This window comes from Mesitornis unicolor, unplaced genomic scaffold (assembly GCF_000695765.1).
Source record: "Mesitornis unicolor isolate BGI_N332 unplaced genomic scaffold, ASM69576v1 scaffold18761, whole genome shotgun sequence".
Classification (NCBI taxonomy): domain Eukaryota; kingdom Metazoa; phylum Chordata; class Aves; order Mesitornithiformes; family Mesitornithidae; genus Mesitornis; species Mesitornis unicolor.
The window spans coordinates 1,163-17,436 of record NW_010165991.1 but is presented as its reverse complement, the minus strand read 5'-3'; the positions used below and the strand labels follow the sequence as shown (position 1 = coordinate 17,436).

The window sequence follows — 16,274 nt, the reverse complement described above, 5'->3', positions numbered from 1 at the left end:
GGAAAGAGAGAAAAAAGTAAATCTTCCTCATCTGGAATCATCACCTCATTGCAATCACACAAAGCTATGAACTAACACAAGACATATTTGAACAAAAGGACTAGATGGGATGATCACTTTTGGTAGTGGTGCCAGTTTATGCTATCTTAAAGTATTTGAGAAAATGAGGCCTTCAGGTGTGCTGCATTCTCAGGGGATACAGCTACACTTTGGTTTGAAGACAATTCCCTACCTCCTTAGCACTGGAGGACAGAAAAGAGGGTTTTTCTGCTTTAAAGGGAAGACTTTGTCACACAGAGTTCCAGTTCTACATTAGGATGCTGATAGCAATATCAATAAACAGTAATGCTGTGGAGACTCTGAATCTGATTATTGGTGCAGCACTAAAAGACATTAAAAAAAAAGAAAAAAAAAAGCCTTATGCCACGGGACTCCTGAACCATCACAGGAAGATGCTTTTGCAAGACATGGATTTCTTAGACAGTCTCAGGAATACCTCTCTCAGTGTTGCCTAGATATGAAAGGATCAATATAAATAAAATAATATCAAACTACAATTATAAAAACATGCTGTATTTGTACCAAAAAATATGCTCCCCACATTACAGGCTAATAATGCAAGTTTTATAAGTTGAAAGGAAAAGACAGCTGCATAAATCTCTGGAAATTAATGCCTAAGAAAGGAGCAGTTTAGAGGACTTCAGTGCAAACTTTCATGTCCATATCCAAAACATAAAACTGCTAAACGGCTAATGTTTAAAGAAACCATAAAAATGCCACATCATATACCGTACATTATACAACAGTTTGAGCTTTTCCTGTACCTCAAAATATTTTCAGTGTCAGTAACTAGCGAGTGCTGATGTCATGCAGCCCCTTCACTATAATGGCTTCATAGTCCAAAGCTTTTGCATACACTGGAACAAAGCTTCAATATGCAGATATTCAGCTTTCTCGATATCTAGTCCAGTTGTGGCTATGTAAAGCGTCTATAAAGCTTTCTGTGGCAAAACCCTAACAACTACCCAAGTCATCTAAAAGTGATACCAATTACCATTAAAAATAATTAGTAAAATTGAAGCTACTAGGAAAAAAAATTAAATATACACAATATCTAAGTAAAACAAGTTCAAGAAGGAGGAAAAAGTTAATAATGTTTTAATTATTTTAAACATTATTTTGCTAAATAACTTTTGTTATAGTAAACATGTTTGAGTGTGCTTTAAAAGGAGTTCTTTACACTTTTGAATTATTTAAACAACCTGCTTTCCACAATCAGAAGTAAAGCATTTTGCATGCAGTATGATCTATTCTAAACATTAAAGCCTCACTCTAAAACTGTTTTTAAAAAACCCTCAGCCTCTTCTACCCTGATTAAACAGAAAGCTTGAAGTGATAACAAATTAACACAATTCATGCAGAAGGAGAAATACATTATCAGTTAGACAGCCTGTGTCTACTTAAAAGATTTGATCAAATGCTAATCTTGTTAACAAAAAAAATCATTATTAGATTCTTGCATGAATAATAAAAAATTAAATTATGTTCCTCATCCCTCTGCTATGATTCTGGACAAGGGCAGTGAAGTCATTGCACACAAGTAATCAAGGAAGCTGGAAAACAGAAAGATAAATCAGCAGATAGCAAGGAACTGGCTGGAGAGCAGGATTTATGAGGAACATGAAATGCAGTTCATTTAGACCTGCTGTGCCAAAACAACACTCTGGGACTGCAGCCCTCACTTGTCATCCTCTGCCAAATGGAACTTTCCAGCTCTCAGACTGCCCGACCACCAGGGCTGTTCATGCAGTCATCTTTGAAGCTGTCAGAATATTCAAATTCACCTAAATCACTCATATAACTTAAAAGAAAAAAAAGGTCTGAAGGCATTACACGTTGGCCTTCCAATTGCACCTTAAAATCTTTAAGTTATTTATAAGAATACTTTAATATTACCCACTGTTGCCCTCATAATCCCTAGTTAGCATATTAACTAGGTTCTGTACATTACAGTGGTAGAATCTATCATATTTTAGTGCTTGGAAACAAATAACTTATTTTAATTTTATCTTTTGAGCTTAACTGATTGTCCCAGTATTCCCTTCTTCCTTTATTGATGTTTCATCTTCTTATCAATATTATAAATCTTTGCAACTTTATACATCACCTCTATGAGGGACTTCAGGCAGCTTGTTCCAAGTGTCAGTGCTCACCAATGAGTTTTAGTCAAAGAGTACTGGCTCAAACTACACATGCAGCTTTTTTTTTTTTTTTTAAATAGCAGGATGTATCAGCCTTATCCAGTCCATCTACAGACACAGGTCAACAAATTAGTAAAGAATGTAATCAAGTTTGTAGGAGGAAAAAGTTACTTTTATTAGACCAGTTCATAAGGATGAAAAGGAAAAAAAAAAAACCAACAACCAAGGTTTTGAAAATGAAGTTTCAGAGCCAAGAGCTCCTTTGTTTGAGGCTCTCTTTCCCCAATGCTTTAACTAAAACTTACTCTATAGCTTTGAAAACAAAGAGTAGTCAAACTCTCCTGTTCCCAACACTGCATAAAAAATTAATCTGGACATGTGCAAGACACAGAAATCTACGTTATCATTTAATCACCTTGTAAAAATATATTGAATCCCTGTAAGAGACTGAACTTCAGATGCTTTCTTTATGTAAGTCATATAATTTGCCCTGAAGTATTAGTTAGATAACAGCTGGACTTGATGATCTTAAACGTCTTTTCCGACCGTAACAATTCTATGATTATCTGGCTGCTATACTTTGTTTCCTTTCATCTTGTTTCCTCACTGTGATCACAGGCAAATATCATACTTCTGTGAAGCTAAAACAAAAACTAGATTGTGCAAAATTATTTTGTTTCAATAAAATTCCTGGACACTGTGCCGAAACTGGTACAAGTGTGGGAACAGTAGAAACTGGTGTCAATCTATCTCAGCAATTGGACTATCACACTACCTGACCAACAAACATCAAATGAATACTTGCAAGATTCAGTGAGTTACTCGATTCCTTGTTTCCTCATCTCTGATTGATTTTAAGAGTCTTCTTTGGCCTTCAAATTACTAAGAACATGGACACAAGAATTAGTTTCTTTCCTAATCAGAACATTTTCTTCTTCTACAAGCAAATACAATCCACGTAGCAAAATAACAAGAAAATACCATCAGGTTTCAACCTAAAAACCCTTCACCAGACTGCCAAAAGTTTAGAGCAAAATAACCCTTAACTGTAAATAGGAGCTGCCCCACAGAATGAAGACAGAAGGGGAAAAACAGATAAGGAGTATGATACAAATACTGAAAGTGGCTAAACTCAGGATCCAGCTGAGTTGGATCCATTCATCGCTGCTGAACTGTAAGCAAAGAGCTTCCCAGTGCTCTAAATCGGAGGAAGTGAAATGCACAGCGTCAGAGTTAAGTCCCTGTGGTGGACAGGGAAGAGCAGTGAAGCACAGCCTGTGGATTTCAGAAGAGCTCTGCAGGCACAGGGCAGGGTCTGACTGTGCTCATTAACTCTGTCTCAGCATCTGCCACGCTGAAGCAGCTGATTATCCACCTTTCAGGTTTATTATCTTGTGCATCAACTGCACAAAAGCTACTGAATGTGAAAGAAGGCTTAGAAGAAGGTAGCTATCTAAACATCAATTTAAGCACATCCTAATGAACGTTACTGGAGCCAGCTTCAAAATCCTTCCATCTCTGCAAGTCTCTCCATGTATAATTCAGATAAGCAAGGACCATATTCACAGACCAAGGCCACTGAAACCCCTAAAATACAGCATTCACAGACCTCTTGCAAAATAAGAGTGAAATCTATTTCTTGAACTCCCTCAACTTCTTCCATCTACTCACTCCTACAGAAATCTAAAAAATGGATCCATCTAATTCTTCATTGAAAATGGAGGAAATCTTGGTAGCTAGTCAGGGGGAAAGAAAAAAAAAATAACCTAAGTGTCTCTTCAAAGAATCTTGAGACACTGCTATGATGAAAGCCAAAGCTGATGTTCCTTCAATTAAAAAGAGCACATTATACTCATCTGCTCATAGAAGATGCAACCTCCTTGAAGTCCACATACCGGATGCAAAGATAGTCATTCTTCTGTTCTTGAGATAATATCTGATTCAAGTCTGAATGCCCTCCTCATGTTTCATCTCTTGCTTGATCCCAGGAAACTGGCAGAGAAAAGGAAGCACAACCTTTTGAGCCAGCAAGCAGATGAAGGAGTGATGAAGGAACAAATCTGCTTTTTGTTTCCATGTTGGAAGTTGAAGACCATGAAAGAATGCATTAAATTCCTCCACTGTGCTGAAGCAAACTGTAGTAAACTCCTGAGCATGATGAAAACTCCTGAGCATGTCTTGGTGGGGCTCAAAGGGAGATCCATTAAGAGACTCACAGTTAAAAAACAAACAACAACAAAAAAAGAAAGGAGGATGGAACTAAAACCTTGTTTTGAGCTTGAACAGTGCCCTTAGAAATCTGCACTGCTCTGTATACAACATACCAAAAGATCTACAATCATAGAATCACAGCATGGTTTGGATTGGAAGGGACCTTAAAGATCATCTGGTCCAACCTCCCTGCCATGGGCAGAGGCACCTCCCACCAGATCAGGTTGCCCAAAGGTTGTCCAGGTTGGACAGGGCTCCCAATCTTTAGTACACTTATCAATCAAGAGCTAGGATGCAAAGTTTCACTCAGATTGCAGTAGAAAAAGCTACAACTTGGGAGTAAAAGGTGAGATAAACCTATCCAAATCTGTGCTATGCAAAACTCAACGATTTACTGTAGATTTGCCATAGTAGCGAGATCCTGAGAGAGTAGATTGAACAGACAGAATCACAGTTATCCATAATAATTCTTTGCAAAAGTCTCCTGGCAAACCAGACCTTAATAAATTGCATATTTTACATTCTCTCAAAATATATACAAAATATCCAGATAAAGTTTAATATATCTAAAAATTATGCCTGCCAGGTTCAATACACAGCCATTTGAGATGGCACTGCTGTGTTGAAGCCTTGCTACCTTTTTTCCTGAATTCTGTCCACCACTTAGAGCACAACAGTCTTAGCAGTCATAAGCATCCATCCTTTTCTTAGATAACAGTGAAATCTATTCAGATGTATTCGAAAGACTGTTAGGCCCTGAGTTACATTGATCACAACATAATTCTCTGCTTAAAAAAATAATGGTAGATCTCACACAATGTGTTTTTGCCTCCTGCATCTTATTACTTACACAAGCTATCACCTAGGGGGACTGGTACCACTTTTACTTCTTTAAACAGCGTGTGTCCAGACTGAAGCATACTTTTTGATAATATTAAGCTAATAAAAGTAAATGGAAACATTCAAGTTGGGTGAGACTATAGAGACAGAAGTCCTGCAGAGAAATAGAAATTTCCTAGGATCACCACACAGACTATGGGAAAGAAGCTCCTATAAATGGCAGTTCTATTTCCAGGAATGAGTATCGGTGCACTGAACTCTGTGCCTATTTTGGGGAATGACAGAACAGATGTAACTTAATTTATTGGAGAGGATTCTTCCCATCTAATAAAAAAAAAGACAATTTCTTGCACTGGTTTTGAAGGAAACTGCAGAATAAGAAGAAATTAAAAAGCAATGGAAGACGGGCTGTTCTAAATGGAAATAAAAACACAAAACCACACACATACACATTCCTTCCCCCAACTGCTTTCCTGAAGCAAAATCCACTTTGTTTTAAAGATGACTATGTTGGGTACCACCAAAATTCTTCTATTGCCAAAAAAACTAAGAGTGGCTTCTGTGCCTTTCCACTCTCTCCCTTACAAATGGCAGCTGGTGTAATAAAAGAAGTTACGTGTCCTGCTGATATCTCCCTAAACAGAGATTTTCTTTAATTTTTTTTCAGGATATGCTTCAGGCAAAAAATGGTTCAATGAAAATTGACAGTAGCCTCAGCAATAACTTTTAGAAATCCAGTCTGAAAACACTGGTGTCTGAAGTGAAGCTAGACATGGTGAAATTAATCTCAGTTGGCTGAAGCAACCTCAAGCTGCTACCTACCACCTTTGTGACTTCATAGAGGCCAAAGGAGGTTCTAGAAGAACCTCAGGGGTTCTCTGCCAAACTGGGAGAACAAAACTCATCCATGGGGGTCAGTCCTGTATCTAACACTGTCCAATACTTGTGTAACTCAGCTGATACAACGAAGAAAACTTCTAATAAATCTGCAACTTATGCAAAGCCTGAAACAAGTGAAGCATGGTAGAGGGCAGGATTGGAATTCAAAACCATAGAGACAAATTGGAAAACCACTTGGAAGTAAATAAGAAAGATTTCACCAAAGAGAAATGCAAAGTCATACATAGCTCCTGGGAATAACCAACTGCAGAAATAGAAAATCAGAATAAACTGGGTACACTGCAGTTCTGGAGAAACCCAATAATATAATAGATCGCAAACAGTATCAATGTTATAAATATAAGCAAACTTAACAATGGTATGTAAAACAAGGAGCAAAGTATCTAAGGCACAAGGAAGATATCTAGCTTGTTTGGGCACCACAGGACAAGAGAAAGTTAGATCAATTGGATTGCAAAGGAAAAGAGAGATGGAAGATACACTTCCATTATCAGAGAGTTGGAAGATAAAAATGTATCAGGGTAGTCAGTTTTACTCAGTCTAGAGACTAAAGGAAGACACATACATAGTTGCCAAATATGTTGAAAGTTGTTACGAACTCTAAGGAAACATGTATTCTACATGTTTACTCTGGACAGGTAAGTATTGAACTGAAGACGTCAGGAACAGAGATTTAAGTTCTACACTAGAAAAAGGAAAAAAAAATAAATCTAACAATAGATCTGAGCAAAACATGGAGACAGATGTATGAGACCTGCCATTGGAAATTTAAGATTATATGATGTGAAGGCAGTGGGTTTCAAACTTTTCAGCCAGAAGACCACTGTCAATCAGACCTCAAATCTTGCTGATAATACCAAAACTGAAAAGACAAGTTAATATATATTGCTAGCATACCACTGAACACTTGGTTAGTAAAACATCCGCGAGTCATGGTTTTGTTAGATAAGAGAATACAGTATATAAGCACTTCTCTATCTTTTAAATTGAAAGACCACCTGGCATATTAAAAAGGAACCCATAAATCACTGTATTTCCTGATGTTCTTCAGGGCAGATGGGGCAAAATATAAAGTAATAACTGCTCCTTATCACTTCTTAAAACAGTAGAAATAGATGAAAAATAAAGTAATTGGAAACATACTAAAATGCTAACAGAGCAATGAACAGGACTCATAATGAAAGCATCAGTGTTTGGACACTTTGGAGGTACTTCAGTAATTTCTTATAGTTTCAATATGATAAAGTAATAAACATGAAAAAAGTGCATAAATGAGTCTTCTTTGCCTACCACAGGCATTTTCCTGGCAAGCTCTAGTCTCACATGTTATTTCTGTTAACAAGAGATGCATTAGCACTTAGCCTGAAGGATCCAACAGAAGGACCATTTTAATTATGTCTCCTTTTATAAAAGGTTTTTATTAACAATCTGCTAAGAATAAGAATTTCCCATTTGTCACTGGCATTATGTCAAATTTGCTTAGTTTTCAAACAGACATATTGATAGGTCATGCGGATACCTGAGAATCAAGCCATATTCTTTTAGTCTACAGACCACTCCTCTAAATGATGAGTGCAATAGCTACCAGATTTAGTGATTTAAGCTCCAAGTGTAGTAAGAGGAAGCATTGGACATTTAATTCCCCAGAAAAATCACATTAAAATCTTTTGTAATTGAAAGTCAGGAAATAATTCCTTAGATTAATTCCACTTCATTAGTTAAACCCATTAACTTTTACCCCTACTTTCCATAAACTTACTGACCTCTCGGTCTTCCGAGTCATAATTCAAATGCAAATGTATGGGAATGAGTAGGGAAGCACTATCGTGGGAGCACACCACCAGAAAGCAAGCAGCTGGGCAGTAGCTTAGTAGCATCCTATACTTGGGTAGCATTGCCTGTCATTGAACGTGCATGTGGGGAGGTCAACACCTCAAGGTGACCTAGACAGAACTAGGCAGAGATTTGTACCAGCTCATTTGGTAACAAATCCAATTGCATGTTCTGTTTAGCTATCCGGATTGAATTCATAGAAGCATACCAAGAAAAGGCTCCAAACTTAGTAAGAGAGAAACAGACTTTGCACATGGATGACAAATTCCTGCATCTCCTCAGCAATAGTGCACAAATACCTCTAGATTAGTTGTGGAGAGAGGGAGGGAAGATGGACAGTTTCTCATTCTAGGAGGAAATACATAGTGTATACAGAGAAGAAGATGTAAAATCAAACAGCACCTAAGCCTATATTAAATGTAGCTAAAACAAATAAAATTCTCAGCTCATACAGACACTCCTGTAAGATAACTAAGTTTTTTTCCTTGCCGAACACTTTTTTGCTGAAAGAGAACAGACATAACGCTTAGAATAACCTCAGAAGGAAGCAGTACATTGTACACGCCAACCTGTAAACTTATTTCCCCCCGCCCCCCACCTCTCTGTTCCACTGAATATAATGGCATTCCCTGAAAAGATTCCAACTCCAAACCTATACAGTGTTAATTTTTATTTAGATAAGCCATTGTTGACCTCCATCACCCCATAATGTCATGCAAGTCAATAATGTTTGTTCAGCACACTTTTTCCACTTGACCTGTAGAGATCCAAGTTCACAACAGACAGAAATACAGCGTATCTCCAGTGAAATAAGACCAGTGACATCTGCTTATATTTATTTGATATCTAGAATAATCTTAGCAAAACCAGAAAAAATCTGACAAAAATGTCATCAAAATACTGCCATGTAATAACTAACATTACTTGAAATTAAGAAACAGTATTACCAGAATTATTAAAATTCCTGAAAAGTGAAATCAGCAACAGTTCCTCTTCCTATGGTTTATTATAAGTTTAATTTTTGCACTTTTTACTTTCTCCTGCTAATATTTCAACTCTTAGTGCAAGAAGGCACTTCGGCGTTCTATTGTCAAAAAGTACTTTTCTTACCCCACAGAGAAGACAGATAAAAAGGCCTCTATACCAAGCAAGCAGAAGTAATGGAGAAGTAGTAAGTTTCCTTTTTCCTCCTCATGTCCAAAAACCAGAACATTCAGTTCCATAATCTGGGCTGGGCTGCCTTCCCTCCTCCTCTTTGTACAGGCTTAGGTGAAAAGCTTGTGAGACATATTTCCCAAGTACATGAGGTTCATGTTAGAACTGAGCCAATTAAAACAGGAAGCCATTTGTAATATTTCTTTAGGTATCCCACAAATTCCAACCTCAGCTGTAACTGACTTACCTTTTCTGCACTCTGAAAGTACTAGGGTTTTTTTAGTGAAGAGAGGCAAAAAAAGAGAACAGCTAACTAAAGGACTTGAATTCCAAGCAGCCTCACAGAACCAGTAAAAGACTATTCCATTTTTGTGTCTGAAAGGGTGGCATGTGACCCACAAAAGGGTGGCATGTAATGAAAAATGAAATTGCTGCAAAAAATAAGGAAGAGAAACTGGCTAAAAGTTGCCCAACAATTTGGAAAAAGAAAAAAAATAAAAAGACACTGGGAAAGACAAGTGAGACTATTCAAAGTAATTCCCAAGAAAGAACGTGGAACATGTGCCTCTGGTTGAGATGGTCTAAATCAGTATTCTGCTTCTCCATCTCAGTCCTTATCCAACTGTTTTTGGGAGAAAGTATTAATGTGCTTACCAAGTAACAGACACAGAGTTAAAGTGTCTATGCTAAAAAAAACCCAAAACGAACCACTTCCTCTTACCCACTGCACAAAGAGAAGAGCGATGATGGTATGGTGCTATTCTACACACAAAACAGCTAAATTTCTTCCTACAGAGTCTCTTTTTAAAGTGGACATGAATTTGAAGGGATATCAAATTTCATCTTACAATTTTTTTCATCTATTCACAACTATAGATATTTTTTGATTTGAAGAGAATAAAGCACTGGAATGTTAAACAACATATTCATTTTACTCCAGCAATACAAGGCATGGACTGGGACAAATCTCAAACTTTATAATGAATTATAACTTAATAATTTATAAACTATATGCTTATTTCCATTCACTAGCTCTGAAACAACTCCGTAATATTCTTCTTCTAAATTTTACATAAAAACTGTGAGCTAAAACTAAAAATTCTTAGAACAACAACTCTTGGTCTGAGTATTTTGCCTCTTTTTAAGCCGATATGGACATTTTCTTCAAAAAAATAACTGAAACAAGACAGAAAACACAAGGACCTCTCTAGCTCAGTCTTTTAAAAAAAAAATTAAAAAAAAAAAAAAGACAGGTTTTTAAGAACTGCCGGAACTTCCTCTGAGAAGAGGATAGAGAATGTAAATGCTAGCAGAAAACCCTATTAAATTGTCTGAACCAAGGGGACATTAAAGAGGAGATTAATTGAAAGAAGATGAAAACAAGGAGAAGTCAGTGGAAGAAATAAATAATTAATTTACTATACAATCATCAATGAGAAAACTGAATTATTAGAAGTCTTTGGAATGGACTTCACTAACTGTAGATATTTTCTTGACTTTTTTCTACTTACCTAGACCTTTTTGTCCAGGGTTTTTAGCAAAGTTAAAAGTAAACTGATAGAAATCTTTGAATTTTGTTGGATCCTTTAGCTCTTGTTCCAGTCTTGGTAATAGAGCTTTTAATTTTTCTGTGGTGTCACACCTGTTCAAAAGAGGTTATATTATCTGTAAATATTTAAGACCTCTTTTACCTTTTTTTCCCCTTATCTTTTTTGTATTTTTAATGGTCAGTTTCAGAGCAAAACAAAGCAGTAGTTAAGATAAAAACAGAGTATCTTTCTGGAGAGCATTTTAAAAAATACAAACACTAGTTTACGAAACTATTTTAAGTGGAATATTATATATAGGCATCTATTAAGTACACAATTCAAACAGGATACCATGGTTTAACTTCTTTTCTCAGTCTCTTAATGAGTTTATTAAGTCAAACAATAGATAGGAATCAAACGAATATTCAGAGTTTATAGAATATAACCAGTATTTTGTTTTGTACCTAGAAACTTGTAGAAGGAAATAGGCTTCAAAGAAGAAGCAGCAATCATAACTATCATCTTGCATTCGAAAGTTCTCAGTAGCTAAATGTTTATACTTATTCTAAAGATTGAAGAATAATTTTATTAAAGGATGGATAACTACAGCAAGATCCATAAAAAGCGGGTGCAGTTTTAATCGTCTTGCATGGTACAGATAAAAGTAAGCACCTTTCTGGCCTCCAGCAGTATCTGGTGGAGAAAAGAAAGAATTCTGCTCATAGTCTTCAGCTGAGAACTTCAGTTTCATGGAGACTTGATGGGACAAATACCATGCCTTCCTATACAGATCCTAAAGGTGCTCTATGAACTAAGTCTTGGGGAATTCTTTCCACTCAAATCTTCACATGTGCTCAATGCTACAGACAGCAGACACTGCATCTCCAGTATGTAACAAAATCATTCCAAATTCTCCATAAGCAGCATACCAGTGGCAAGCAGGTATAATGAGCTGCTCCCAAGAGCACTTTAATATGTGTTGAGCAGATAAAAATCTCAGATCTCTGTGAAACTGTATCAGAGAATGATGAGGATGGAGGAGCAACGTGACAAATTTACAGAACAAAATCCAAGCCAGAAGCCACAGGTGGCTTCACAAAACCTTTTTAATCAGCTTTATCAAATAATGCTGGCAGCCTTTAATGTAACAGCATGAATACTTGATTGCTGTCCATGGCTAGAAAATCATAATTATCCTTACAGTCTCAACTCAAAGCAACAAAATAAAGCAGTGGACTTCGGATGATAGTAAAAGTTTTTCCATCACAATTTCTGAATAACCTTGTTTAAAAAGAAAAGCTTAGAAAGAAGTCAATAACCAATGAGGTCAGTAACAACAGACTGCCAGGACCTCTGCTCAGGAAACAACTACCGCATTTGCTAGAAACGGATCTGTTGTAGAAAGATATTGATAAGGTGCCGTTCTAAAATCAAATGAAATTATTTAGCTACAAAAAATATGGACAAGTAATAAACTTTAATTCTCCACCTATCTGTTTAAAAAGAAATAATTTTTATACCTCTTAATATTAGAAACACTGCATCTCTTTCAAGGAAACGTTAAATGCAAAATTTTATTTTATGGTGATAAGTGCTCAGCTTTATTGCTAAACAGAGGCAACATGGTTTAACCTCAAAGTCTATCATCCAGAACAGCTCCATAATCCAGGAGGAAAACCAGTTATATCACAGTCAGACTAAACAATCTTTTCCACTGTCAATACCCTCATTTTTATTTCAACTTATTATAGATATTCAGTATAAATGAAGTATCTAGTACACCAGGCAGTAAGAGAAAACTATGGTTTGCAAAAGTGGTAAAAAGAAAAAAAGGTTGCACTTGGTGTTGAGAAGGTAAAAGGAAAGAACTGCAAGGTTATTTTCTGCTTCAACACTGACCGAACTTTTTTTTCCTTCATACTTCTCTGGGGTTTCAGCTTTTAACAGCCCAACTCAAAACCTTAACACAACCATGCATATGTTTATATGAATTACACAAGAAGATGAGCATATCTGTCTGTTTTTCTTGCTGTACAGGTAGGGATTATTTTGCTTCATTACGGCTTTGCAGTAAAGCACCACTTTAAGGAAGATGGGACACTACAGGCATTTAGTATCTGTTACACACTTGGCACCAGCCTTACCAGCTTTCTGAAGCTTCACACTTAATTAAATTAAAACTATTTTAAACAGAAATCAACCCCAGGCCTTACATTATGAACTATGTAGAAATGGATACTTACCCCAACTCTGTCATGCCATCAACAAACTCCTTTTTACTGAATTCACACTGAGTAGCTGCCCTGAACTTCCACGCTACAACCAGAACACTGATACTGGCAGGGTCCAGGCTTAAATCATCACAGAACTGTTGAATCCCATCAATGCCAATTTTATTTTCATCTTGCGGGTCTGCAGTTCAAAATACAAAGAGGAGGATTGTAATTATTTACAAACAATCAGTTGTGCAGCTTTGATACGCTGTGTAACAGAAGTCTCCATTTTTACATAAGCTTCACAAATGTCTTCACTTGAAATATAGTTAATTTTAGAAGTATCTTGAAGAGTATCTGTAAATCGATGAAATATTCTGCAAAATTCCCTATGCATTGCAACTTTTTCCTAAACTCATCACCTAATGTCAACAAAATATTTTTTGCCTTCTCTCCACAATGCTCTATGAATGATCTGAATTAATGGAGGAGATGCTTTACTACATCTAAAACCAGTAAACCTGATAAACACATCAACATGTATACTATGTTTAATGGTTAGTATGTATTAAATTTTAAAAGCAGCAAAACCAAAAGGAAAACAAAAGCCCAAACCCACAACCTACCTATACCAAGTGAGCCCACAGATTTTTTTCCTGCTAGAGATACATGAGAATCCACTGTAACTGTTTAAAGGCCACAATTAACTCAAACATATTTGGACTTTAGTTGCAAGTCAGGCAAATCACCAACACTTTGCTCAATGTCTCAGCATAACTGGGTCTTAAGCTAAACAACACAACTTAGGAAATACTATGTTTCAGTAGTGCTATGATTACCACCTTTCTGGATGTCAGAACCACACTATAATTACCCATATCAGGCTGGATGTCATTGCAACAGTTCTGTAACTAACAAAATTATTTCTCAAAAAACCCCCAAACCAACCAACGTACATGTAAACTTAACTGAGGGCAGAAAGGGAAGGACACCTTCAGTTTTCAGAGCTTGATAGTTTACAAACAACAAAACTGTCTTTTACAGCTTTTGATAGAAAGACATTTCAGTATTGTGTATCTCTCAAGTAAATTTAAGACTAACTCCCTAAACTGGTAAGATTTTTCAACCAAGCTATTAAGTCCTTATTTCATGAGTTGATTAAAAAAAAATAAAGCCTGAAGACAATTTTCTATTTTTATTTTTTGGGGACTGTTAAGCTAAGATCTCTTTTCCAGCCAACACTACAGTGGAAGAGATGTTAAAATGCAGAAAGGAACCTTGTTTAGCAAACAAAGACTTATACCCGTTAAAAAAAGGTTTACACCCATGGTATGATTCAGGGAACTTTGAAGAGGAATAACAAGTAAATATTCTAGAATCATAGAATCACAGAATGGTTTGGGTTGGAAGGGACCTTAAAGATCATCTGGTCCACCCCCCTGCCATGGGCAGGGACACCTCCCACCAGACCAGGCTGCCCAAAGCCCTGTCCAACCTGGCCTTGAACACTTCCAGGGAGGGGGCATCCACAGCTTCCCTGGGCAACCTGTGCCAGTGTCTCACCACCCTCACAGGGTGTATGGATCTCAGCAGGGGCTGGTAACGGCTCCAGCCCTCTCTGCTCTAACACATAATGAATAATGCACACATTCATGTCAGATGGCCACATTTCAGAAAGCGCTGTTATCTGGATCACACACATTCTTATATTTATGTGACTATCTGTTCCTTTTATTTTTTGTTCTTTTTAGCAATGCTGTGAAATAAAAATAAATGAAAAAGAATCAACTCTGCCTTTAATCCACTTCCTTGTGGTTTTCCCTCCAAGCCTCTCTGAACCAGGCACACCACTTTTGTTGCACTATGCAAGCACAAAGAATAAATTAAGGATGGAGTTTCCATGACTAGTTTTTCAGTTTTCTTATCTGGCTTGTTCTGTCAGACTCTTAGCTGTAATGTTATCTGAAAAGTTTTTGATTTTAATGTATAGAAATACTACCATCTTTGACCAAAATTAACTCCCCCAAATATTAGTATAAGAATCATACGTATCTGTTTGCCATACAAAGTGCATCATACATATATCGAACAGCAGCCATTGACAATAGATCAAGTAAGTTGCATAATAAGCTTTACTCTCCTTCCCACCATATGCAGCTGACAATATTTTCTCATGATAGGTTTAATTTCCTACTGTGACATTGCTTTAAACACTACAGGAATATCTACAGAAGTTGCGTACTGAATATTAAGAGCATTTAAAACCTTTCTCATTCTTATCTCACTACCCCAAACACAAAATGGGAAGCAAAAGCTAGCAATCTTTCCTTAAGGAACAGCAGAGGGAAAAGCAGAAATATCACCCAAAGAGAATAATAAGGAAAATAACAAAACCCACAACAAAAAAAGCAAGCCTTACCTTTGTATCGATTATACAACTGTTCTAATTTCTTCTTGTCTACGGAATTTTTCATGGATTCTTTGTAGTACAAGTCCGGGTTCTGGAAGTAGTTGTCTGTTGCCACTTCTAGTTTCCATTCATTCTGCATTAAGCAGTATATAGCAGTCCTTTCACCAGCCTGGGTAAATGCCATAAACTGGCGCACCTTGTCCTTCTGAGACGATTTAAGCTTATGCTTTGGGATGCAAAAGAAGCAGGAAAGCCAATGAAGCTAATCCAGAAGTTTGTTTCAGCATTCTACTACTAATGCCTATCTTTAAAAGGTTTTAGTTTTCTTGTTGATGACAACTTTCACTTCAGAATTACAGGAAGACAAAGCCTTGTTCTTCTGCAGTTAAAAAGACAGCATTTTCTTCTGAAAATTGAAATGACAGCATCTATATATACATTTTTAGCAGCACATGTTCTGGCAGTTATAAATCTGTATTTCTGCTTTATTGCTCACATATGCAGACATTTTCTGTTCTGTAACAGCAGTAAACACAAGTTTCATCGTGTAACAATATGGTTATCTTCTGAAAATATGCCTAGTGGTTACACAAACAAGAGATTACAAAGGCACAACTTATAGAGTCACAGATTCTGTATAAATTCTTCATACACAGAGAAAAACTGCTCAATAGTTTTCCTAATATTTTCCTAGCAATAATGAGCAATGCAAAGTTTAATAATTTTAAGTGATGCTTTTATTTAATAACATTTAATGTTAGAAACCATTGCCAACAGAAGATATAAGACAAAATGAAAATAGATAAAGCAGACATGTCAGATTTGCTGTTATGAGAGTATAAAGCTGCTGTAAGCGGGATCTAAAATTTTAATTAAGTCTGAAAATGTTTATACTATTATATGCTAAACAACAAAACTGTGTATTATAGTGGTATACAGGAACAAATAAGATGTTTCTCTTAATGGCAGCTAATTACAGCAA

General features: G+C 36.4%; 1 protein-coding gene across 1 annotated transcript in view; it reads right to left on the bottom strand.

The window, feature by feature from the left end:
* LOC104548721 (DCN1-like protein 2) overlaps positions 1–15,516 on the bottom strand; it is a 21,351-nt gene extending 5,835 nt beyond the window's left edge. Inside the window, exons 1-3 of the mRNA XM_010194820.1 lie at positions 15,302–15,516; positions 12,913–13,081; positions 10,652–10,782 (exon numbers count right to left, since the gene is read on the bottom strand). Coding sequence (XP_010193122.1) covers positions 10,652–10,782; positions 12,913–13,081; positions 15,302–15,476 — 475 coding nt within the window. The 5' untranslated portion in view covers positions 15,477–15,516. The remainder of the gene's footprint in view (positions 1–10,651; positions 10,783–12,912; positions 13,082–15,301) is intronic.
* Between the last annotated feature and the right edge of the window lie 758 nt (positions 15,517–16,274).